Consider the following 27390-nt stretch of genomic DNA (forward strand, 5'->3'; position numbering starts at 1 on the left):
AGCTCCTTTCTTTCCTGCAAAGGTACCAAAATGGCAATGTTAAAAGTCAAAAGGAATTCAATTCATAAAGGCTGTCAGAATAGCAAAAGAAATCATATTAGCAGATGATAGATTATGAAGAATTTCTGGAAGACTAAAGGCTGACAATCATACTGGCATATGGGCAGTACCTCAGAGCATGCAAAGGTGGAAGCTGAAACAGAGGGTGAAGCTTTCATGTCCTTTTCTTCCATTTTAGGCAACAGTTGAATAAGAAGGGCAGAAACTCAAGTGATTTTAGAGTTAGAGGGTGATGGACCAATATTTATCCAAGAGAAGTTTTGAATGAATGTAGCAAAAAGAAAGAAACAGGAGAGTCAGTCATGATGTCACATGCCTACAATCCCAGCAACGGAGGAGGCTGAGGCAGGAGGTCATCTCAAGTTCAAGGCAAGCATCAGCAACTTAGAGAGGCCCTAAGCAACTTGGTGAGACTTTGTCTCAAAATAAAAAGGGCTTGGAATGTGGCTCAGGGATTAAGTGCCCCTGGGTTCAATCCCTGGTACCAAAAAAAAAAAAAAAAAAATCAACAGGGAAAAATTTGATGGGCTCTTTCAAACTGAGCCCATAAACTGTCTAGATAGATAAAACAACACACAAAACAAAAAACCACACATCCCCTCAAATATACCTCTGTGAAATTCTAGAGCTCAACTGTAAATGAAAAATCCTAACAGTTTCAGATGGGATAAAACATGTCACCTGCAAAGGCATATATCAAATTTGTTAAATGGAATTAGCTTTTTTTAACTTAATTGTTACTTACATGAAATAATTTTTCTGTCTTTGGAAAAACTGCAACAATATCATACAGCCGGACTCTTGAAGAAGTAGCCCTCTAGTGACAGAAGAAGAATGTTATTAATACAGTAACAAAAAATATACATACATGGAATTCTGCACAGTGATCTAGCTACGCTTACATTTCAATCACATAACACTTCTAATGTGCTACCGATTTTTCTGTTTTGCTTTGTATGTTGGGAGAAAAGCACATGAGAATTAGGTACTAACACCTAACCCACTAATTATCCTCCTCCTTCTTACACTTGTTATGCTTTAAATGTACACCAGTTAAACTGCTCTGGACATTTGGTTTATTAAAGATGAATCTAAACCATAACTCTAATCTTTAAGTTATCTAAACCAATGGAATGACAAGTTATTAATATTCAAAATAAGGCACGGCAATGTTAAATTGTGGTCTTCCCTATCTGTAGACCAAACATTGTGTCTGACATACAGCACTGTATCCACTATTTGATCTTACAATGTAGTGAATGAGCTTGCCAGACATTCACTGAGCACCTACTATGTGGATACAAAATCACTAGGACATAAATCTGTCCTCAATGGAATTCACCTTTTTTTTTCCAAGACAAAAAATATACAAGACTAAGTTCATGTGTACTATGCAATGTATGTGATACAAAAAGAATAGCATCAAAAAAATATAAATACAAATAAACATCTGAGAGTCCTAGGACAGGAGAATACATCAGTAAAGACAGCATTATTGTTTATAAAAGAAAGTCTCAAACCTATAATGTATGTATCTAAACGTGAAAAGATTGGAAAATATATATTCAAATGTATACTCTCTGAATGCTAGGATAAAGTGTGATAGCTCTTCTTTGTATGTTGGTACCTTTTAAATTTTTACAACCTCTTCTTCATGAAAAGGCAAAGCATAATAAAGTTAGACCAAAGTTTAAGAGAAGCAGCCAGTGCCTTGCTTAAGCAGGTAAGAGGGCATACTGGACAAACTTGGGCTAAGACAGGGCAGGTTAAAGGCTCTGGAAAAAGCTAGGATCCAGGATTCTCTTCTCCACTTGCTCATTTCCATTTGGGATGGGGGACAAAAAGGAGCCACTAGGATGTTCATGATAACAAGAGTAAATCAAAGTCTTCCCGTCCTATCAAAAGTCAGTTCTATTTATGTCCATCTGGACTTAGAGTACCAAAATGTTACCTTATAGATGTATAAAATATCAAAACTAGGCTTCTCACAAGTTCTTTTGTCAAGTGTTATAAAGTGAGTCAGTCTGTCCTTCATCATTCTGTTCCACCATGTTCTTGCTAAAGATAAAACAGCTTACCTTCTCAGGGATTCATTTTCTCTCTCTCACACGTGATGATCTTTCTTATCACATGAATCTCTCCCATTAACAAAATCTCTTTATATATATATATGTATCTCCACCAATTACCCTATGCTTTCTGTTCTCCTAAGGGGTCAAATTCCTATGCAAAGTCAGCAGCACACACTATTTGTATTTTCCTCTATCTCAATTATATTGATGGAAATGGTTTCTGCTAAGGCTGCCAATGACTTTCTCATGAATAAATCCAACCGACTTTTTTTAAGCCCTTCTCCTGCTTGACTACTCTGATATATCGATGCTACCTAATCACCTTTTGTTCCTACTTTCCATTTTCTTTCCTCATTGCTTCCTACTTCTAGGGTAGTTCCTTTTCTGACTTCAATCTTGGCTCATCCTCTGTTTCACTATTAAATGGTGAAGTTCCTCAGGACTGTTTTAGATCTCTTCTTCCCATATCACACTCTTAGCAGGGAATCTCAATCCTCCCTCCTTTGTGCCTCTCAAATTCCCCCCTCCTTTACTTCCTCTAATATATTCTCTGTAAAGCAAATCCCATAATCTTGTTCCCTTGATTAAAGGCTTCAAGGACTTCCCACTATTGGAATCCTCACCTAAGCCTCCCTGCCTGTTTGCGTTGTACCTCCCTGTCTCCTGTTAGGAGGTAGCCAGCTCACAAGGCTCAGTCCTTCAGGTCTTTTCTCACTTCCTACAACACAGTTTTCCTTTGTTTTAGGGCGTTTGTATGCTGTCTGCAGAAACACTCTTTCTTGCTTGGCTCCTAGGTAACCCTTACTGATTTTTCTGGCCTCAGTTTGAATAAGTTATTAAGGTTATACACTCCCAGAGCATTCTTTATTTGCCACTTCCCCTTTAAAGGTATTCCTCACATCTGAAATAATTAATTGTTCAGTGCTTGTCTTATCAATTAAACTTATAAGCTTTATAAGTTCAAGGACCATGTCTGTATTATTCACAGCAACATTCCCAGCAACCACTTTATGTCTGATTCATATAATGAGTTCAATGACTAATAGATGACATGGAATTCTTAATTGTGTTATCTTTACACATTCACCACAAGTAACATAACATGTTATACTGTGTGAATTCTAAGAATAAGGAAAGCAAGTAAGTGTCATGAATGTGGTGGGGAGATGTAAAAATGGGGTGAGATGAAATGCAACAATGTTTAACATTCAATACAGGTTACAAGGCCAAAAGAAAAGGAAAAAATAATTAACTTACCAAAACATTGCAGTGAGAAGGATCGGTAACTATAATTGTCAATCTCGTTAAAATTTTAATTGGTCTTGATTTTCCCTATAAATAAAAATATCAAAAGCATAAAAATAAAACTGATTTTCCTCTTTACCAGTGGAAAGAACTCATTAAAAGGGACTAGCTATAAGGAATAGAAAAGATCAATAAAGCCTAGTTCTCTGAGTTTATATTAAGAAAGATAAAAATATGATGTATGCATATCTATATAATGAGATAACTTAAAAGTTGTAGGACTTTAGGAAGGAAGATTAACGAAAAAAGAAGTATCAAATTAATAGTAAGAGATTATTTCAGGATATTATACTTCTTAAACAACAAAAAAACCTACCTGTACAATTGGGAAAGTTGGGAAGAGGTCAGAAATAGCTATGGGTTTCTCAATTTCCTACAACAAATGACAAACAGTCATCTTAGATTGTACATGTTAAAGGTACAATGTAAAATGGAAAACTTGACATGGGGTTCACATACATTGTTTCAAAGAAAGAAGGCCAATTTCTTGTATTTAGGAGACTACATAACCTCTTTTTTTTTTTTTTTTTTTTAAGGAAGGAAAAGATCAGAGAAGCAGCTAAGAACATCAGTGAATAAAAGGGACAAAAACTAATTTTTAGACAGAAGTAATCTATAAGATAAAGTTGTTGGCCTAAAGAGAAATATACATATTTACTAATGTGCTTAAGAATTTAAGACAATAAAAGATAAAATATTGTAATTACAGTTCAGTTGATAACAATGCACTTTTAAACATTATTGACAGTGACTTAAATAACATCAAATCAACTTTCTGTACTTATACCATGCCAAAATACTTCACAAAAATCTCAATCATTTTGTACAAATAAACATCAGCTCAATCGTTAACATAAAATAATAGTACACAAAGACAGTACATTTAAGACAAATGCTTAACTGTAGCTTCCATGTTTCTAGTATGAACACAAATAATATCTCCTAACTTACTAACTTCAGAAATCTTATTTTACCTGTTTTTTTTCCTTAAAGTCAACAACATGATTGATGGCAACAACTGAATATCCAACTGAAAAGAAAAACAGAAATACTTAAGTATTTTCTTTCCGATACATACAGGCCCATTCTGGTTCTATGTCAAGACTAGGAGTGCTCCTAAACACTTTTCTGGGATCCAATTTGTTCACAAAGAAGTTGGTTTCTTCTGTGGGCAGGTCCATGTTATAGGTGATGGGTTTATACATGCTGAACTACTGCTGGAAGGTAGAAATGGAAGAGAGGGTCACAATTTAAAAGCATAATGCCATTCATTGTGCTCTTTAAGAGGGTATGGGGGTTGAGAGCTGAGGACAAAAGAGAAGAGAATATAGGTTGAGTATCCCTAATCTAAAATCTGAAACTTTTTGATTGTTGGTAAAGCTTATGCAAATATCTCAAAATCTGAAAACCTCTCAAATTGAAAACACTCTGGTTACAAGCATTTTTGATGAGGGATTCTCAACTTGTATAAGTTTTCATGAAAAACTGCCTTAACATCTATTAGCTCTTCATTTATGCAATGCAAACACGTGGTCAGACACACAGGTTTGAATCTCAGTACTGGGAAATAAAAAAAGAACAAAGGAAAAGAAAAGGAGGCAGTTTAGCAAAGCAGTTATGGTGGGAACTTTGTCTCCTTTCAAATCTAAGCTGTCTCCTTTCAAATCTAAGCACTACCTCTTATAAGTTACTTAATTGTAGTTCGATTCTTCATCTGTCAAACAATGATAATAACAGCACTCATTTCATATGCTTATCATAAGAATTAAATGAGATGATATACGCAAAATATTTTATAACAGTGCCAGTCACATAGTCAGGGCTTTCACTACTGTGACGTATTGGTGGCATGATACTAAAGCCTTTTAACTTTGTGCTTTTTCTAATCAATACTCTCTTTCATGTCCCTATGTTCATTTTCATCACACCAAGTTAACACCTTTCACTATTATCTTTACTATCATTCATTTCTTTTGCTTTTCACCCTATTTCCTCCCTCTCCTAAGGACAGATGGGAGTGTTGACTCCATCATACCACCACCCACTTCTCTTTTTCAGCTGCCTACCATCAGCAGATTGGGAATTCTTTGAGGCCAGCAGCTTGCTTTACCTTCCTCCTCACAGTTAACATTGCTCTGGATATTTGGTCTACTTAAGATGCATCTGAATCATAACTCTAATCTTTAAGTTATCTAAACCAATGGGATGACAAGTTATTAATATTCAAAATAATGCACGGTGATGCCAAATTGTGGTCTTCCCCATCATCAGTTTGTCTAACTTCCTTCTTTCCTTCCTCCTTCACGTATTTACGGAGCCTTCACTACTTGACAGGCCCTAAGCCAAGCACTGAGCACACAAGGTAAATAAAACAGTTCTCATCCTATGTTTCATTGGAGAATTAAGGCAATTAAACAAGTCATCATATGTAAATAATTTTTTGTTGTCATTAAGGAAAGGTTCTATGGAAAACCCAGCAGAATGAAACATGATTGCAGGATGGGGGCAGAAAAGAGCCCCTGGAGAAAGCAATATTTAAAAACAAAAGAGCAATATTCCTATACTTTGGTCTTTGCTTTTCACCCAGTCAAATCAACCAACCATACTTCCTTCCCATTCTTCTTTACCACTCCCAAGTCTATGCTAAATTTTTTTTTATACCATTTAGGATATCATTTGGTTACTAAACAATGTCCTTGTTTTTCAGAAATGTCAAAAAGTCTGTTTTCCCACAAAACTTTCTCCTAGAGTACTCTTCATCTGGCATCTTAGGAGTAATCTCCCAATCAGTCTTTGGTGTATTTTCTTAAATTCATATATCATTTATCTGAAGCTTATCACTGGTTTCTTATATAACATCATAAACTAAAAATGGGGGCTTTGTCTTCTTTAGTGTATAAAAATTTCCACAGACTAAAAAGTAGTCTTTTGCCTTTTGACTCATAAGTTTTTCCAGGTATCAGGGATTGAACCCAGGGCCAACCCTTTTTAATTTGAGACAGGGTCTCACTAAATTGCTGAGGCTGGCTTTGAACTTGCAATCCTCCAGCCTCAGCCTCCTGAGCCACTGGGATTACAGGCATGCACCACTGCATCCAGCCTTTCATTTCATTTTTAAATAAACTACTATTATATGCGGGAGCTAGAAATTTAAAAAGGGGATCTCAAGAAGATAGAAGGGAGAACAGTGGAGTTAAGGAGATCAAAAGGGAGAATGGAGGGGTTAGAAAAGGAAGGAAATGTGCACATATGAATATATCATGATGAACTCCACTTTTATGAATAACTATAATGGCACCAAAAAAAAAAAAAAGAGAAACATAAAATAAATAGAAGGAAGACCAACAGAGTACAGGAAGTATATCAGGGGAGGAAAAAGGAAGGAAAAGAGGAAGTACTTGAGATTAAAATGGAGCAAATTATATTTTATGCATTTATAATAATGTCAAAATAAACCCCACTGTAATATATAAGACAATAATAAAAACATTAAAAATAAAAAAAGAATTAGAGAATGACTAATACTGCACGTAAATGACATGTCTTTCAAGCATATTTTAAACTGGGTGATTCTCTAAAGAAATCATTATAATGTTTCTTTTCTGTGTGTATTTTTAAAAAAGATGTTCAGTTTGCTTACTCCACTCATTAACTGAGTAACTGTCATGTTTCACTATCTGCTGATTGTCTATATTGGGAATAAGGTAATAGAAGAATACATGGTTCATTTCTAAAGAAGCTTATGTATTCATTAAGGGGACAACATTAGGAAAAGCTTCATTGAGAAGGTAATACTTGAAGTTACATCCAGGAAAATGTATTTTATAGAAACTGCTAAAAAATATATTAGTGCTAAATGGTTCCAGGAATTATGTCTACCCTCTTCATTATACTGATGAGCAAAGTACAGAGAAGAAATGTTAATTAATAGCTGCAATTGAAAGAGTCCTTTTTCTGTGGATACAGTTGAATCTTTGGATTCAACCAACCATGGTCAGAAAATATTTTTCAGGGGGTGGTGGGGTGGGGTAGGTAATGGGCTGTGACTGTACTATGCAGACTTTTCCCCCTTATAATTGTGTCCTAACCAATGCATATACCAACTATTTACCTAGCATTTGCATCATATTAATTATTATAAGCAATCTAAAGATGACTTACACTACACAGGAGGATTGTGATGGTTTCTAGCTTCACTTCTGAGAAATAGCAATAATCAGCTCTCACAAGGACCTGAGACTGTTCTCTTAGGAATGGATGTTATTGCACCAACCTCTTTATTCTTTGATCTCCTCTATACCCATACTTTACAGTCTAAGAGAGATAAAACCCGTGACAAACTATAATAATTAAAACAGAGTCTCATTTCTTAGGCTTTAGCTTCCCTTTGACTCAAACATGAAAAACATTGACATTCTAACCATGTTGCCCATTCTCTCCTGTTAGGTATGTCCTGTGCCCAATCTACCATCCCTCTACTGTTCCAAATTTAAAAAACTCCTATGTCCTCCCCATTCTCTGACTCTCCATACTCCCTGACTGTGGCCCAGTCTCCAGAATTTGCTTAGACCCTTTACTGAGAGTGAGAAAGGACTAATTAAAAGCACTGGTTCAGGGGACTGGACATTAGGAGTCCAGCCCTGGCATCTACTACACATCAGCTATGGGACCCTACGAAAATCCCTCGCCCTCCTTGGGCCTGTTCCCTCTATATTACAAAAAAAAAAAAAAAAAAGGAACAGGACTGCTTAAAATTCCTCTAGAATCTTTTTGAGTTTCCCACAACCAGGGATTAGGGCAACAGCATCAGCTTCTAGTGACATCCCAGAGACCCCAGGAGATCTGAACGAGAACTGGCAGAACTATCGAGCGAGAGGTAGGCACTGCGACCCGCGAGGCCAAAGAGACTCACGATGAGCGGCAGTCTCCACGAGTCCGCGCAGAGCCTTCAGGTCGGAACCCGCTCTTATGTCCAAATCTGCAAACACCGCCATGCTGAAGTTCCGTGAGCGCCCGCGCGCGCTTCTGCGCAGCCGCCGGCCTGCCCCGGGGCATGCTGGGAGTTGTGGTTTACCGGCATGGCCCGCCCCTCTCTCGGAGAGGGGCGGGCCATGCCGGGATGCGCTGACTCTCTCTCTCTGCTTTCAAGCGCCAGAAAAATTAGCATGTTCAAATCAACAGCCTCACTTCAGTCCCTCTTTGTCTTGTGAGTGAGAATGTTTGGTTCCTTCTGGAGGGGTTCAAATCTCCCAACATCCCTCTTACCATGTAGAAAGTGGGTTATTCAAAATGCACCCGTACGGCAGCGATTGGGCATTTACCCCGAACAAGACATTTGCTCCGTGTAAAGAGTAGTAATCCAGTTTTCTTTCCTTTCTCCAAAGTCCATTGCGTTATAAAATAGAATTTTAAGCTTAAGATAGACTTAACGGGAAGGTGTGTGTGTGTGTGTGTGTGTGTGTGTGTGTGTGAGAGAGAGAGAGAGAGAGAGAGAGAGAGAGAGAGAGAGAGAGAGAGAGAGAGAGAGAGAGGAGAGAGAGAAACACGCAAGCTCTAAGACCCCAAAAGAGGACTGCCTGAAAGAAGTATTTTTGCAGTCAGAACTGGTGCGCGCTTCTCTGTTACACCTAACAGCTTCCACCACGAGATGGCAGGGCTCTCCCTAGGATGAGCCCTGAACGCCAAAGTTGGCCTAGCCAGACAAGTTTGATAGTCACAAAACCGAAATGTTTTTACAGTTTTCCATCTGAAAAAATATACAAGGTATATACCACACTCGATGCTTCCACTTTTCTGAATTTTGTGTAAATTGAAAATTGAAGATTGATAGATCAATTATCCGACAACATAAAATTGTGAAACTACTGTATAATTTACTGTCAGTGCTTCCCAGACTATCTGCAACAAAGGACCAGTCTCCTCCTCTCTCACCTGCCAGCATGTGGTCTCTTATGCATTACCGGTAAGCAGGTCCAACCACTTGAGACTCCTCAATGTGACATCATCCGAACTGTCCCCGAACCAGCTGAAATAAGAGTAGCCAGCTTCTATAGTGGGACGATGTATCAATGCTATTTCTAAACATTTTAACTTTCTGCATTTACTGATCACAAACAGTACACAAGAAGTCTTCCTCTTGTGGACCACATGTTGAGGTAGTACTCCTTTACTTATTGGTCTCAATTGGTTTTCTTATTGATTACAGAAGAGAGTGTGAAGAGGAATCTGTTCCTGTGGAAGCAATTTTTTCCTCTTGAATGACTTTTGTAAAGAAGTAGTATTTTGTCTTGTTCAATACTTGATATTTCCTAAATAAAAATATTAATTGCACAAATGAAACAAGGTCAAAAGATAAACGCATTGCTTTTTATTTTAAAAAAATGTTAATTTTTGTGGGAGTACACAGGCATTTTCACATATGACCAAATCTAGACAAATACCAGACCTTAAATTATATTACAGAGAGCAATAGTAACAAATACTACAGAGCAATAGTAACAAAAACAGTATGATATTGGCATCAAAATAGAATGGTAGACCAATAGTACAGAGTAGAGAACACAGAGACTAACCCACATAACTACGGTTGTCTTATATTAGAGAAAGGCACCAAAAACATACATTGGAGAAAAGATAGCCTCTTCAACAAATGGTGCTGGGAGAACTAGAAATCATATGCAACAAAATGAAATTAAGCTCCTATCTCTCACCCTGCACAAAATTTAACTCAAAGAGGATCAAAGACCTAGGAATTAAACCAGAAACGCTGTTCCTATTAGAAGAAAAAGTAGGACCAAATCTCCATCATGTCAGATTAGGCCCCAACTCAATAAGACTCCCATAGCACAAGAATTAAAATCAAGAGTCAATAAATGGGATGGATACAAACTAAGAACTAAGAAGGTGGATTTTTTCTTTCTTCTTCTTTTTCTTTTTCTTTTTCTTTCTTTTTTTTTTTTTTTTTTTTGGTATTCAAGGTAACCTTTGATCCCCTCCCATTCTCTCTAAAGACCTTGCTTTCTTGGACTGACCTATAGATCTTGGTTAGTCTTTAGTCTTATTCTCCTTTCATATGGTTCATTCTTCCTGGGTCAGTCAAGAAGCTTTCCACTAGCTTGTGTCCTCTTGCAGCTTAAGACTGAGGAGGAGCCAGGCAAGAAAGCACTACTTGATTTGCACAGATATGTTGGGAGCACTGGGAAGGGTTTTCTCTCCCAGACTGAGGGGGAAGTTTGGAAGACTTAGAGGGAGAAAAGGATGATTTCTTGGAAGAGGTAATGCTTTTGCTGCATGGAGTAGAGGAGTTATATGATGCTGAGGTCTTAGGGCATATCCAGAGCCATCACAAAGCAGGTGGTGCTTAGTCAAAAGCTGTCAATTGAATAACCAAACCCATGACTTCTTTTTCAACTTCATACCCATGTCAGCACAATTGCAGCACTATTAAATTATTAAATTCCATAATGATTTAGCTAGAAAGTCACTGGACTATGTGTATGAGACACTGACACGATGTGCAGCAACTCAAACAAAACCTTCCTCTTCTATTCCAAATGATGGGGTGTTTATAGGAGTTCTTGGGGAGGCTAAAAAAAAAAAGATTCCTTTCCACCAGGCAGATATTACATTTGATCTAATTACAAAACAGCAGGGAAGTCTGTGAAGTCAATTATCTTCCCAACTTTCCCCCAGAGGCCCTGAAAAAGCTACCAGAGGACCTACACTAAGACAGAAACCTAGAACTCTACTGAGACTCTCACACCAATCCAGGAGTCATTCTTCCCTCACCTTCTTATGTTCCCCCAGAAACTTGTGTTTATTATTACTGACCTGATGTAATCATGATGTCAGTGACAGTTTTCTCACTTTATGTGCTGGAGTGGTCTATCCTTGCATACAGCTTTAGAGAGTTTTATTTTCAGTATTACTAAGATGAAAGTGAAGTATATTTTGAAAACAAACTCTTTTTATACCTATGTTAATGTCAAAGTTGGAAAATGACAGACGAAGACCTCTATGTTATAAAAAAAATAGCATGATAACATTCTTTAATTATTAGAGATTATTCGTACTTCTTTAGAATACAAAATATGCCTGTGATTAAAAAATTACAGGTCCACACAGGTCCTCCGAGTGCCCCTGTAGGACCACTGACATTAGCACCTGCGCAGGACTCTTGGCCGCTCACTGGTGCAGGAATCCCAGCCACAGCCCTCGTGGGAATTTCTAGCTACCATTCCCGCGTGGATCTCCATCTGTCAACATGGAGCTCCTCTAGTCCCCTCCGTCTTGTGGCACTACAACCATGCCACAGTCCCCTACATGTGGTAGCCTGCACCTGGGGACACTTTACTTGGTCCCGTGACATCTGCCAGCCACAATACTGCATGTCACAGAGCTGCATCTCTGAATATGCTACTCAACACTACTGCCTGGCCCTACTGGACCTGACCTCCATCGCTGAAAGCAGCCACCTCCATTTTGGGATGCCTTCATCATCATCTTTAGTTGGGGCAACTCCCAGCTTAGAATACTGATTGGGGCTTAGAAACAATATCAAGGTACCCAAAATCCCCAACTGCACCCTCTCCCTGGCAGCTGCTAACCTGGCACAGTGTCAGTGGCTATGCAGCTGATCCTAGCTGGCAAAACGAAGTCCTGAACTGCCCAGTATAAAACAGCACTCTGCAACAGGTGTGCAGCCCCCAGAGCGCAGCCCACAGACCTCTTAAGAGAGGGGGGATAGTAGAGGATAGGAGAGATAGCAGAATACATCAGTCACGAGTATGGCATTATGTAAAAATGTGAATGTGTAACCTATGTGATTCTGCAATCTGTACTTGGGGTAAAAATGGGAGTTCATAACTCACTTGAAACTATTGTTCGAAGTATGATATGTCAAGAGCTTTGTAATGTTGTGAACAACCAATAAAAAAAAAAAAAAAGAGACAGGTTTCTGATTGGGAAGTAGAAAGGGAAGGGGTGAGTGAGACACAGTTTAGAGACTAAATTAGAGACCAGGAATTGTGAGCTCTATAGGCGATATAAGAAGGTAAGGCCAGGTGCCCACATCACACGAATGGACCCCAAAGGAGATCCTTGGGATGCAGTCTCCCATAGGGGACCAGCAAGTACTATACTCTACCTCCAGGCCTATGCCCCCCCAAACAACCCTCCCACCTTAATAACTTTACCATCCTCATTCACCTATTGGGTGAGAAAGGAAGCTAGAAAGATACTGATCTCCAAAAGAAAAAACAAAAACAAACAAACAAAACAATCTTTGCATCTTTTTTTGAGATTTTTTTTCCCTCTCTCTCTCTCCTCCCACCCTCACAACCCCAACATTTGTGAAACGAAGTACTTGTTATGAATTAGGCTACTGAGGACTGAGATATCTGAATGGTATATTACTGTGGTATTGTATATTCTTTTATCTCCTATTTTTACATTTTTTACTTTTCCTAATATTTATGTTTGTTTGTTTTTTTGCACTCTACTGTCTTCCCACTTGTCTCCCCCAAATCACTTCCTCTCTCTTCTCCTGCTACTAACCAATTTCTTTAGATGTCTCTTTCACACTTTCAAGATCTAATAACTCTCTATCCTCACCCCCTACCCTCTCAACATCTCATCCTACACCTCACCACCGGTTCTCTCATTGTCCACCATCAGAAACTGTAGACCCCTGTGCAAACCTACTGTTTATAATGTAGATAATAATTGAACTTCCCATTTCTGTATATTGTGACAAAACTATAAACATCTTAATAGCAACTATTTGGTTTAAGGCTGCATATTGTTTGTATTGGGATCTATTCACACTGTTCTCCCCCTTAAAGGAGAGGTTTTAGAAACATGCAGGGATACTATATGCCTTAGGGTTAAAACTGTAATGCCTCAGATCCACAGTGATAGAAGGGAAGACCCATAAACAACATGAAAATACAAAGGAAGAAAGTGCCCTTAACAAACCAAGATATTACATTATTAGAATCCATGGCTAGTACAACATAAAAAATTACAGAGAAGAAGCTCAGGATGTACATAACTAAAATGGTCTGTGAATTAAAGGATGATATAAGAGAGTAAATGCAGGCAGCAAAATATCATTTTGATAAACTGTTACATAAGCAAATACAGGAAGCAAAAAATTACTTCAATAAGGGGAGAGGTTCTGAAAAAAACCCCAAAAAGAAATCCTTGAAATGAAACATAAATCAAATTAAAAGCTCAATAGAAATCATCATCAAAAGATTAGATCACTTGGAAAACAGAACCTCAGACAATTAAGACAAAATATATAATCTTGAAAAGAATGTTGACCACACAGTGAAGATGGTAAGAAATCATGAGCAGAATATTCAAGAATTATGGGATAACATAAAAGACCAAATTTAAGATTTATTGTTATAGAGAAAGCATAGAGTTCCAAACCAAAGGAATGAACAATCTATTCAATGAAATAATATCAAATTTTTTCCAAACATGAAGAATGAATTGCAAAATCAAATAGAAGAGGCTTACAAGACACCAAATGTACAAAATTACAACAGATCCATACGAAGGCACATTATAATGAAAATTCTTAGCATACAGAATAAGAAGAGAATTTTAAAAGCCACAAGAGAAAGGAATAGGATTATATATAGGAGGAAATCAATTAGGATATCTGCAGATTTTTCAACCCAGACCCTGAAAACTAGAAGATCCTATAACAACATATACAAAGCTCTGAAAGAAAATGGACACCAACCACAAATCTTATATCCAGCAAAATTAAGATTTAGATTTGATGATAAACAAGTTAAAAAAATTTACAACCAGAAAGTATACACTACAGAATATCCTTTGCAAAATATTCCATGAAGAAGAAACGAAAAACAACAATGAAAATCAGCAAAGAGGGGTATTAAAATAGAAGACCCAACAATATGCTGCCTTCAAGAGACTCATCTCATAGGAAAAGCCATCCATAGACTGAAGGTAAAAGTTTGGGGAAAAACATATCACTCACATGGACTATGGAAACAAGCAGGGGTCTCCATCCTCATATCAAATAAAGTAGACTTCAAGCCAAAGTTAATCAAAAGGGATAAAGAAGAACATTTCATATTGCTTAAGGGAACCATATATCAAAAAGACATAATAATTATAAATACATGTCCCCCCCCCCCAAAAAATGGAGCATCTACATTCATCAAACAAACTTTTCTCAAATTCAAGAGTCAAATAGACTACAACACAATGATTCTGGGTGACTTTAACACACCTCTTTCAGCACTGGATAGATCTTATAAACAAAAGATGAATAAAGAAACTACAGAATTAAGTGATATAATCAATAATTTAGACTTAACTTACATATAGAGAATATTTCATCCATCAACAAACAAATACACTTTCTTCTCAGCAACACATGGATCCTTCTCTAATAGAACATATATTATGCCACAAAGCAACTCTTAGCAGATACAAAAAATAGAGATATTACCCTGAATTCTATCAGATCTTCATGGAATGAAATCAGAAATCAATGATAAAATAAAAAATATAAGCTATGCAAACACCTGTAGACTAAATAATATGTGACTGAATAAACAATGGGTTGCAAGGGACATTTAAAGAGGAGATTAAAAGATTCTTAGAGGTAAATGAGAACACTGATACAACATATTGAAATCTCTGGGACACTATGAAGGCAGTACTAAGAGGAAAGTTAATTGCATGGAGTTTATTCCTTCAAAGAAGAAAAAAGTCAAAAAATAAGTGACCTAACATTACATCTCAAAGCTCTAGAAAAAGAAGAACAAATGAAACCCCAAACAGTAGAAGACAGGAAATAATTAAAACCAGAGCTGAAATCAATGAAATTGAAACAAAATAAATAATTGAAAAAAATCGACAAAACAAAAAGCTGGTTCTTTGAGAAAATAAATAAAATTGGTAAATCATTAGCCATGCTAACGAAGAGAAGGAGAGAGAAAAATCAAATTACTAACATCCATGATGAAAAAGGAAATATCATGACAGACACTACAGAAATATCGAAGATAATTAGAAAGTATTTTGAAAATTTGCACTCTAATAAAATAGAAAATATGGAAGGCATCAACAAATTTCTAGAGTCATATGATTTGCCTAAACTGAATCAGGATGACATACACAAGTTAAACAGATCAATTTCAATCAATGAAATAGAAGATACCACCAGAAGACTACCAACCAAGAAGAGCCCAAGACCATATGGATACACAGCTAAGTTCCACAAGACCTTCAAAGAAGAACTAATACAAATACTCCTCAAATTATTTCATGAAATAGAAAAAGAAGGAACACTTCCAAACTCATTCTATGAGGCCAATATCACCCTGATTCCAACACCAAAGACTCACCAAAGAAAGAAAACCAAAGACTAATATCTCTAATGAACATAGAGACAAAAATTCTCAATAAAATTCTGGCAAATCAAATACAAAAACATATCAAAAAAAGTGTACCATGTTCAAGTGGGGTTCATCCCAGGGATGCAAAGTTGGTTCAACATATGGAAATCAATAAATGTAATTCATCACATCAATTGACTTAAAAGATAAGAACCATATTATCATCTCAATAGATGCCAAACCATCATTTGACAAATTACAGCACCCCTTTATGTTCAAAACACTAGAAAAAGTAGGGATAACGAGAACATATCTCAACATTATAAAAGCTGTTTATGCTAAGGACCTAGGAATTAAACCGAGATCCTGCACCTAATAGAAGAAAAAGTAGGACCAAATCTTTATCATGTCATATTAGGCCCCGATTTCCTTAATATGATTCCTATAGTGCAAGAAACAAAATCAAGAATCAATAAATGGGATGGATTCAAACTAGAAAGCTTTTTCGTAGCAAAAGAAATAATCAGTGAGGTGAATAGAGAACCTATATTTTAGGAGCAAATTTTTACCACACACACATTAGATAGAACACTAATCTATAGGATATATGAAAAATCCAAAAATCTTAACTCCAAAAACAAAAACAAAAACAAAAACAAATAACCCAATCAATAAATGGGACAAGGAACTGAAAAGACACTTCTCATAAGATGATATAAAATCATTCAACAAAATATGAAAAAATGTACAACATCTCTAGCAATTAGAGAAATGCAAATCAAAACCACTCTAAGATTTCATCTCACTCCAGTCAGAAAGGTAGGTATTTATAATACAAACAACAATAAGTGTTGGTGAGGATGTGGAGAGAAAAGCACACTCATACATTGCTGGTGGGACTGCAAATTGGTTCAATCAATAAGGAAAGCTGTATGGGAATTCCTTGGAAAGTTGGGAATGGAACCACCATTTGACCCAGCTATTCCACTCCTTGGTTTATACTCAAAGGACTAAAAAACAGCACACTATAGTAATGCAGTCACATCAATGTTTATAGCAGCACAGTTCACACTACCTAAATTGTGGAACCAACCTAAATGCTCTTCAGTAGATGAATGGATAAAGAAACTGTGGTATATATACACAATGAAATATTACTCAGCATGAAAAGAGAATAAAATTATGGCATTTGCTGGTAAATGAATGGAGGTGGAGAATAGTATGCTAAGTGAAGTAAGCCAATTCCAAAAAATCAAATGCTGAATGTTTTCTCTGATATGAGGATGCTTATCCATAATGTGGATGGAGTGGGGAGCATCATAGGAATTGAGGAACTTTAGATAGGGCAAAGGGGAAGGAAGAGAAGGGAGGGGGTTTGGGTGTAAGAATGACGGTGGAATGATAGGGATATCATTATCCTAAGTACATGTATGAAGACATGAATGGTGTGACTCTACTCTGTGTACAACCAGACACATGAAAATTGAGCACTATATGTGTACTACGAATTGAAATGCATTCTGGTGTCATACATAACAAATTAGGATAAATAAATTAATTTAAAAATACAACTTTAAAAGTTGTTAGGGAAGAAATCAAAGGAAGAACTATGGTAAGTGGAAAAGATACATGTTGATGATTTTAGTGAATGGAGAGAAAAAGACTGTAATTTAAACACAGTTGTTTTTTTTAATTCAAGTAAAATAAGTGATTATAGTAGGGTTCTCCAGAGAAACAGAACCAAAGGGGAGAGAGAGAGAGAGAGAGAGAGAGAGAGAGAGAGAGAGAGAGAGAGAATATATTAAGTCATCAAGTCATTATGGAAGCTCACAAGTCCCATGATGTGTAGTCAGCAAGGTGGCAACCTAAGAGAGCTGATGGTGTAAGCTCCAATCTGAGCCCAAAGGCAGTTCTAGTCCGGGCAAGGCAGGCAGGTTGAAGACTCAGAAAGAATTGACATTATTTGGAGTTTAAAGGTAGGGAACAGCTATTGTTCCAGCTCAAGGGCAGTCAGGCAGAGGAATTCTCTTTTATTGAGGAAATTCTCTTTTCATTGTATTCATCTTCAACTGATTGGATGAGGACCACCAATCTTAAGGTCAACTTGCTTTACTCAGTCTACTTATCAAAATGCTGATCTTATCCAGATATGCACTTACAGTTGCATACAGAATAATAATATAACCCAATATCTGGGCCTCCATGGATGAGTTTAAAAATAAAATTAACCATCACAGTGATACTACTGTGAACTGAGTGAAAAAAAAATACTACTCAGAAAACGAAAGCTTTTCATTGCAGGCAAGTTTACAAAGAATGCTTATTGAAGGTAAAAGAAGGAATGGGTCCTAAACAGAAACTAGCATTTACAAAGGTAGTATCTATACATTCTATTGCTTAGTATATTGTAATGTGGCTTACTACTTGCTGGACAAATTATATGAAAAAGCTAATTTATTTCTGGCTTTTTCATTGCAGGTGGTAAGTAAACAGATACCCAAAATCGATTTGTGTTGTTAAGAATTTTAACATGACTAGAAATCTTTTGGGAATTATGCTCCAAAAAGGCATAACATTAGGAAGCAGCTTATTTTTGTGTAGGGAGAAGATTTTTGAGAATTCTAAAGTAGATTTTTCAGAATTGCTAAGCGTGGTTACAGATGAGACTCTTACAGGGGTCAGGGTTCACATCAGACTTATGAAACATAAGTGCAATATGTCCAGATTTTGGACACAAATTTAAGCCAATTTATTATACCATCGACTAAAAACCACTCTAAACTTAAAAACCATACAAACAAGAGCTAAGGCATTAACCATGGCTCTCACATAGTTCATATTCCAAATAGCTATAGTGGATGCTGAGTAAAGTTTATACTGTTGAAAGAAATTTACTTATAAATGTCATCATAGATAAAATCTCTAGCTCAGCCAACCATTGAATAATAAATGAAGGATTTGATTCTTTTAGTTGATGGTATATAACCCCTGTAAGTACTCCAATAGTCTCCTTTTCAAAGAAGTATATAAACTTATTTGTTTATATATAGCAAAATTGTATCTTTTGAAAACTCATCTGGTTAGGAATAATCTAACCCATTCCTGCAGTGCAAATGGTTTTCAGATGAAACCATTTGTAAATTATGTGCCAATTACCAAATTAGTTAATTCATAATGAAAATTTTGGACTAACTCCGTGTTACAGCAATAAATAATGGAGTTAAAGACTATGATTCAAAAAAGTACTCAGATTTAAATCTTTAAACTTTATGATCAGATTGCTTAATTTCATGTTTTCAATTACTACAATTAGTGTGAATGAAAATTGCAAGGGGTATTTTGAATTTCATTACATTAAAAATATTGAAGTATAGAATTTTACCAATAGTTTGCATTATCATTAGCATAATTGGGGATTAGCAAACTATGGTCCAAGGGTCAAATCCAGTCAGACATGTTTTTCTATGGCCTGCAGTCCAAGAATCATTCTTACATTTTTAAATGGTTGAAAATATTTTAATGTCATTTATTTAATAAGTAATGTCAACCATGAATTTATTTATTATCAGTTCCATAAGTTTTTGTCAGAAACAGAAGTTGACTATCGTGATTTATTCTACCATATTAGGAGGGGTAAAGTTTTATTATGATGTTTTGAGCTTAGACTGAAGATTGAATTTTTTTCCAGAATAAGAATCCCCCTTAACCACCATTCTCAAACACTAAATGACTTCAGAAATAGGTTTTCTGCAGATTTGATAATGTTGCATAATGGATGCAACATAAAATTACAAGGTAAAATGAGTTAGGGATTTAGGATACAAAGAGAGATATACTGAGTCTCAGAGGAAATGGTCATGAGCCCGTGAGATGCAGAAAGCACTCAGGAAGAGTTGTAACTCTTAGTAACATGCTCTTGGCCCACACTCTTGTAAAATGAGGGAAACGCCCAAGCACAGGGAAAACTGGTGCAAAATTGTCTGGTTCCACCTGACTCTACTTCCACTCTGACCCCTAATTACCCCTCTATTAGTATTGGAGTCACAACCCAAGGAGGGACTTCTCACTCTTGAAGTAGCCTTCCTTCTCCCTTAAATGAGCATCTGCTTCCAAGTAAACATCTGTGCCTTGGCTAAATTCTGAATTCTTTTCTGCCAGGTCTGTCAAGAACCCGGCTGGTCCTGAATTGAATTCCCTTTCTCTTCTTGGGGGGAACTCCTTGGACCTTTTAGAGACACCTCTTCTCCCATGACAAAACAATGCACGCTTGTTAAACTTACTTCAATAGCAACTAAGTTGCTTGAATCACAAATAATGCTAATACATTTTTCTTGTGCTATTAAAGTTTTAAAAAGTGAGATTTCCATTTTCACATAAATTTGTAAACAATATTTTTTCCTCAGCTGAAACAACAGTTCCAGCAATGTTTTGTGGACCTTGACTAAGGGCAAAAAAAAAAAAAAAAAAGTCCAGAATCCAAAATCCACTTAATTGTGTAGTTAAGGAGTTTCCACCTAACCTTACATTGGGAGTGACGAGTTGACATTAAATATAATGACATATTAAATTTAAAACAGTAAGAATCTAATAGAATTCTATAAATTATTTCCAAGTTATGAATACTTTCAGTTAAAATCATATGCTGATGTGTGGGGGGTGGGGGGTGGGGGGACTGGGGTTGTGGCTCAGCGGTAGAACACTCGCCTAGCCCATGAGAGGCACTGGGTTCAATCCTCAGCACCACATAACAATAAATAAAATAAAGATAGTGTCCAACTACAACAACAACAACAAAAATATGCTGATGTCAACTAATGAATGGGTAAACAAAATAAGGTATACCTTTATACCGGAAGATTATTCAGGCATAGAAATAATAAAGTACTACTATATGCTTCAACACAGATGAACTTTGAACACTACTTGTCACATGAAAGAAACCATATACATAAGGCCACAGATTACACCATTCCATTTACGTGAAATGTCCAGAACAGGCAAGCCCACAGAAACAGGAAGCAGATTAGGGGTTGCCAGGGCTAGGAGTTGGGGTGTAGAAACTGGAGAGTGACTGCCTAATGCGTATAGAGTTCCTCTATATTATAATGATAATGTTCAGTGTTCTGGTGGTGGTGGTTGACACTTTGGTGAATATATTAAAACCACTGAATTGTACATTTTCAAATAGTTAGTTATGTGAAATGTATGTCAATTAAAATCATCTGCTTTTGGACATATATTAGTATATGTTAGTACCTATATGTTTGAAAAGGCTCTCTTAAAGATGAACTATGTAAAGAAATTCATTAAGAAATGAATATTTCCAGGTGATTTGATGATAGAATACTAACTTTGAACACCAATTAGGTAAATTGTTGCCTCCTCAAAATGAATTCCATTCTTCTCATCAGTAGACTTGGACTACAAACAATTGTATTTGACTCTTATTATTATATTTTGAATTTTGTTAAGAGATCTACAAGAACTATTGCCAAGTCCACAAAATCATGTCATTGCAACACCGAATTCTGTTCCATTTATAGTTAGAGAATTGGATACTTCTAAAATTATAGCTGCAAATCATATTACCTGTGAATTTTGATTCAAATTAGTTAAGGGAATATTATGAAATATTTTATTTAACCATTTGGGGGTCTTATAAGTTGAGAATTATTTTCTTGAATATAAAAATCCATTGTACAAAGAATCTATTCATTTTCACAAGTACTTATATTTATGCACAATAGACTTTGTTTATGAAAATGAATAAAACTAGCTATTGCTTCCAGTTGGAGATTTAAGGTAGAATTCTGTACTGAACATAATAATGCAAAATAGTAATAATAATAATAATAATAACAAAAAAATCTCTGCACTTCATTTTGGTTTGGGATAAAAAAGTATTTTTAAAATGCCAAATTACTTTTTAAAAATGAACTAAATATTTTTTTTGTAATGTTGTGCATTTCCAATTTAAAATATAGTCTACATCATGTCTCTCAATAGCACCACTGAAATCTGGGGCCAGATAATCTTGTTGTAGGGGTTTATTCTGTGTATGTAAAATATTCTGGGGCATCTCTCCCCTCAACCCACTAAATACCAGTAGAATCCCTCTAGTTGTGGCAACTGAAGATATTTCCAGACATAGGTAAATATCTTGGAGGGCAAAATCCTAGGCCACTAACATTAAAGTGTTCATGTAAGGTAATTGTAAGGGCAGTATATTGATTTTTTTTTTTTAAGGAATGTTTCAGAAAGACGGGAAGGGAAAAAAATTTCTGATTAGAGAGAAGAGGTGGTTTGACTTTCTTCAGTAGTAAACAGAGAAGATGTGGTTTGACTTTCTTAAGGTAGTAGGGACCTCAGAGAGGTGGGGAAACCTATTGGGAAATGGATGCTTGACAAACCTAGGAACGATAGGACCTTAAACCTAAGTGTGCAGCCTCAGCCATGATCCTAAAGCCTCTGAAGGGCAGGGGAACCAAAGTGCTGCATTGTGGTGCTGTGTCATTTTATGCAACAATGAGGAACAGGGCAATGTGGGGGCTGGGGTAGGGGGAGAGGAAACCCCACTAATGACTAGAGTTGAATTTCCCATCAGATAGACAAGATGGGAGTTCAGGGTCAAAATTAATTTGATTTTAGAAGAATAATGTGACACTTCCTACACAGAGTAAAATTCATAACTACCTTGAGAGGCACATAGACTTTCTTATAAGCCACTATAGCAGGTCTACCCTTACCACCTTCAATGTCTTTTACACTACATAGCTATGATGAGTTCCACATGTTTAATGGCATTGCACTCTCCTCTAGTCTTTTGAAGAAGAACTTTTGGCTTCAGCTGAAATCTTAGTCCTGTGATTTTTTTTTTTTGGTCATCCTAGGCAGAGTTAATGCCTTTTTCCTCTGAACTTACATATCATTGGCTTATTTATATAAGAGGCTTTCATATTGCACTGTAATTATTTATTTCTCCGTCTCTTTCACCAGGCAGTAAACATCTACAGAGCTGAGAACATGCCTTATTTATCCACCACTAGCACTTGGCACACTGCCTATCAATATGTAGCTGGCATATATTTATTCAGTAACTGAAAGAATGAATCAGGTGTAGTTTTGCTTTGAATTGGAAGCATAAATACGATGGCAAATTTGTGTGTGTGTGTATGCTGGGGATTGAATTTAGGGCCTTGTGCATGGTGAGCATATGCTCTACCACTGAGCTCTACCCCTAGCCTGGCAATTTTCATTTCAAATATTATTTTGAAGACTATCAAAGGATTCCCCCAAATCTAAAAAGCTTTAGAAAATGTAGAATAAGATGCATCCTAATTCTTCAAAGAAAGCCTTTCTTTTATTTTGATAATCTTTAAATACCACACATCCCGGTGCCTTGGGAGGCTGAGACAGGAGGATCATGAGTTCAGAGCCAGCCTTAGCAGCTTAGCAAAGGCCTAAGCAACTCAGTGAGACCCTGTCTCTAAATAAAATATAAAAAAGAGCTGGAGTGGTTAAGTGTCCCTGAGTTCAATCCCAGGTACCAAAACATAAAATAAATACCTCACATCCCTTTAGCTTCTTCCCAAATTGATGACTACTCTTTTCAGCAAAACTATTCCAAGTGTTATTTATCTTCTGAGTTACCATTTTCTTTCTTTTCAGTTCTTGAGTCCTTTTCAATCACTTATATCCTTACTACTCTACTGAAATAGTTCTTGCCTTACTTGATATTTTCTCTCCTCCTTGAAACATGCTCTTCCCTAGACTTTAGGCATTCATTTTCTCTTGAAAATAGCATCTCCTCATTCTTTGTTGGTTCTTTTCCTTTCCCTGACCTTAGAATATTGGAACATCCTGAGGTTAAGTCCTCAGCCCTCTTCTGTTTAGTCAGATTTTTGTTGTTGTTGTTGTTGTTGTTGTTGTTGCTGTGACCAAAAGGAGGAAAAGTTTATAAGTTTATTTGGGACTCACAGTTTCAGAGGTCTCAGTCCACTGATGCCTAACTCTATTCCTCTGAGCCCGAGGTGAGGCAGAACATCATGGTGGAATATTATTGAGGAGGAAAGCAGCTCAGGACATGGCAATCAGAAAGCAGAAAGACAGCTTTGCTCACCAGGGACAAAAATATAAACCCCAAAGACATACTGTCTGTGGCCTACCTTCTTCAGCCATATCATACTTGCCTATATCACCATCTAGATAATCCATTCAGATGGGACAATGAACTGATTAGATTAAAGCTTTCATAACCCAATCATTTCACCTCTAAATTTTCTTGCATTGTCTCACTCATGAGCTTTTCAAGGACAGCTCATATCTAAACCATAACATCTTCTCTGTCTACTCTTTCCCTTAAGATAACTTCCCTTGTATCTGTCTTGCTAACATTTCCACTTGTATGTGAGAAGATCTTGAATTTAATGTATCCTTTAAGAAAAGAACTCCAGAAACTGCCTGATTTGCATTTGACATTCAGTAATGAATGGTGACTTAATTAATGAGTGACTGCTACTTTTATCCACTTTTATTTAAGTCTGAAAACTTAAATAAAAATCTTCTTTTTCCCTAAATATCTCAGGTTTGGACTGTGGATTCCAACAGTGCCCAATTTGTTTCTTGACAAAAGCTTTATGTGGAAGTTATCTTTGTGGAATTTGCGTTGCTAAGTAGATTCTCCACTAGAGGGTGCACAGGTATCATTTATGTTTCAAAAACAGTCCTAGTAAGGAAAAAATTCAGTAATAAATAAATCAAATTTGCTCTTGGAGGTATCTTTTCTCTGATTTTCTATTTATTTTGTTTGGAGGAAAATTTTGAAAGGTTATACTTATGAATGAAAATTTTCTAAGTGGAAGGAAATAAAGAAAAAAGTACATTTTAATTTTAGTCAGTTTAAGGGACAATACAAATGAAAGCAGCAGATTACATGTGTTTTCTAAATTAAAACAAAACTCATAATGTAGGTTGAGGCATTATTTTAAAACATGAATGAAAGAGGCACTATCCACCCTTATCATGTAGTACAGTGCCTATTAATATGTATCTGGTACATTTTTATTAAATGACTTAAAGAACAGATAGTATAGTTTCTCATTATGTATATGGAAATATTCCAGAATCTGGAAAAATCTGAAATTGAAATAGTAAACACTTTTGGTCCCAAGTATTTGGATAAAAAATATTCAATCTGTACAATATCTATCTAAGAATTTGTGTGTGTGTGTGTGTGTGTGTGTGTGTGTGTGTGCGCGCGCGCACGCACGCGTATGTGTTACTGAGCATCTAGCCTAGGGCCTCACATATGCTGGGCAAGTGCTCTACCAGTAAGCTACATCCCAAGCTCTTTGGCTTTCTATTTTGAGCAGGGTCTCCCTAAGTCGGCTTCAAACTTGCAATCCTCCTGCCTCAGCCTACTAAGTAGGTGGAATTATAAGTATAGTCTACCCTGCCTTGCAGCATTTTTCTAGTCTTTTGTCATCCTGATGAGCAGCAGTCAGAGGACACCCAGATGATTAGTGGAGTAAGAGAATGGAGTATATAAATGAGGGACTGAAAACATTTGGAGAATTGAAAGAATAGCCCTGTAGAAAGTCAGCTGCACTGGGTATGTGAAGTTATTTGAACCCCAGCAAATAGGAAGGACATCCACATGCCTGACTGACTAGAGAGTTGCCAATGAACCCTGTGGTATAGGAACCTTTATTTTACTTAAGCTCCTTAAGCAAATCTAGATTGTCAGAGCATGCTGGTTTATGGGTAAATCTACTATCCTAAGCTTACATCCCATGCATGGGCATGTGTGGGTTTGCATAGATATGATTAAACATATGGATTTAGATGAGCTATATGAATACCTAGAGGGAAGAAGGGCTTATGAAAAGATGATAATTCATGTTGTAGGACTGTGCTTCTTTTTTGCACTCCCCCAGAGCAGTTTTGAGAGCAGAAGATTGCTAGTTGGAAACATTAGAAAGCTATATTCTCAGGTGCCCTCACTGACAATTTTATTAGAATGCCATTATAGGCAACAAGAATCTAGATGAGGTTAGATACTTTTTAAATCAGTAGTTTTTTAATGAAAGAAAGAAAATGTATAAAAACTAAAGTCATGATTTGATTTAGATGTCAACACACTTCATTTATTACCTCTAGCATAATGGTGGAAGAGCAGGGAGGCAGGGGAAGGAGTGGAGGGAGCAACACCCTGATAAGGATTTTAAAACACCAGGAAACAAGGGCAAAGGGATCAGCAAATTTAGATGAATGTTTTGATACTTTATGAATATCTTGTGAAGCTCTATCTTTAGTTTTCCTTTGTGTGAAAAGCATAGAAAGGTATACATGAGATTTTATGATTTTTATAAGGACCCAATTGTTTGTTAGTGAAGGCTAGAAGGAAACAAAGAATTCCAAATTGTTCTTTCAGGATTTCAGAATAATATAATGATAGATGAAATCTAAAGTCAACATAAGCAAGGTAATGCTGTAGAAGCCAAGATTTTCAATAACTATGTTTATGCATTGTGACAGCTTATAAATTAAAAACCTAGCAACTCTTATGAAATACACTTAGCTATTCTAGGGATAATGAAATAGAGGTGAGTTATTCTGTAAAAGGGGAGTTTGGATCCAGTGCTATATTGACAATGGAAGAGAAAGTAATTTTGAAAATAGTATTTCTTGATGATTTGGTGTGTTTATATGTCACACAGTTTAAAGGTTGTTATGGTCTTATGTTACAGCAGCCTGAATGGACTAAATCAAAACAAAAGCAAGAACTGAGAGCTGCTAAGAAATTGAAGTGGGTAAGCATTGATAAGAGTATAGATAGAAAGTTATATTGACTATAGATTGGAGTAAAAATAAAACTATTAATTTTTAAAATCATTGTATAATTAATTAATGAGGAACATTATTTCAAAGAGCCAAGATAGAATGTATATGCTGAACTGATTAGGGTACTCAAGAGAAAAAAAATGAGAAAAGTCAAAATGAGTTAAAATGAGTTTAAAAAGTTAGAATGAGAAAAGTCAAAAGAACCTTGGGCAATGTATCACTTTAAGAGGCCTGAAGATAACTCTAAATCTCAGAAGCAAACATTGAGACATTTCAATGTAGTCACATTTAGTCTTGGACAAATTTTAACTTCTCCCTGCCTCTATTTCCTCTTCTGTATAGAATGGTGAATAATGATGTCCTCCATATACAGATTATTTTTCTCCTGCTTGAGATTAAATACACAAGTAAGGTTGAATACTTTCTGAATATCTTTAGATTTCATTTTTCATTGTATTATTCTGAAATCCTGATGGAACAATTTGGAATTCTTTCTGGTTTCCTCTAGCCTTCACTAACAAACAACTGGGTCCTTATAAAAATCCTAAAATCTCATGTATACTTTTCCATGCTTTTCACATAAAGGAAAACTAAAGAGAGCTTTTAAAAGTATTTCCTTAAATATTAAATCATATTGCTTTGTGGCCTGGACATTAACTTCCACTTTTCCTCGGACTCAATGGACCATTTTGCTTATTCCAGGGGGGGGGGAGAGCCTTTTAATT

General features: G+C 36.3%; 1 protein-coding gene across 1 annotated transcript in view; it reads right to left on the bottom strand.

Annotated features, from left to right (window-relative positions):
- Positions 1 to 8508, bottom strand: part of Rpp30 (ribonuclease P/MRP subunit p30) — a 29117-nt gene extending 20609 nt beyond the window's left edge. Inside the window, exons 1-5 of the mRNA XM_005333740.4 lie at positions 8350 to 8508; positions 4412 to 4467; positions 3754 to 3810; positions 3390 to 3464; positions 806 to 877 (exon numbers count right to left, since the gene is read on the bottom strand). Of these exons, the coding sequence (XP_005333797.1) occupies positions 806 to 877; positions 3390 to 3464; positions 3754 to 3810; positions 4412 to 4467; positions 8350 to 8431 (342 nt within the window). The 5' untranslated portion in view covers positions 8432 to 8508. The remainder of the gene's footprint in view (positions 1 to 805; positions 878 to 3389; positions 3465 to 3753; positions 3811 to 4411; positions 4468 to 8349) is intronic.
- Between the last annotated feature and the right edge of the window lie 18882 nt (positions 8509 to 27390).

The sequence above is a fragment of the Ictidomys tridecemlineatus genome, chromosome 1 (assembly GCF_052094955.1).
Source record: "Ictidomys tridecemlineatus isolate mIctTri1 chromosome 1, mIctTri1.hap1, whole genome shotgun sequence".
Classification (NCBI taxonomy): domain Eukaryota; kingdom Metazoa; phylum Chordata; class Mammalia; order Rodentia; family Sciuridae; genus Ictidomys; species Ictidomys tridecemlineatus.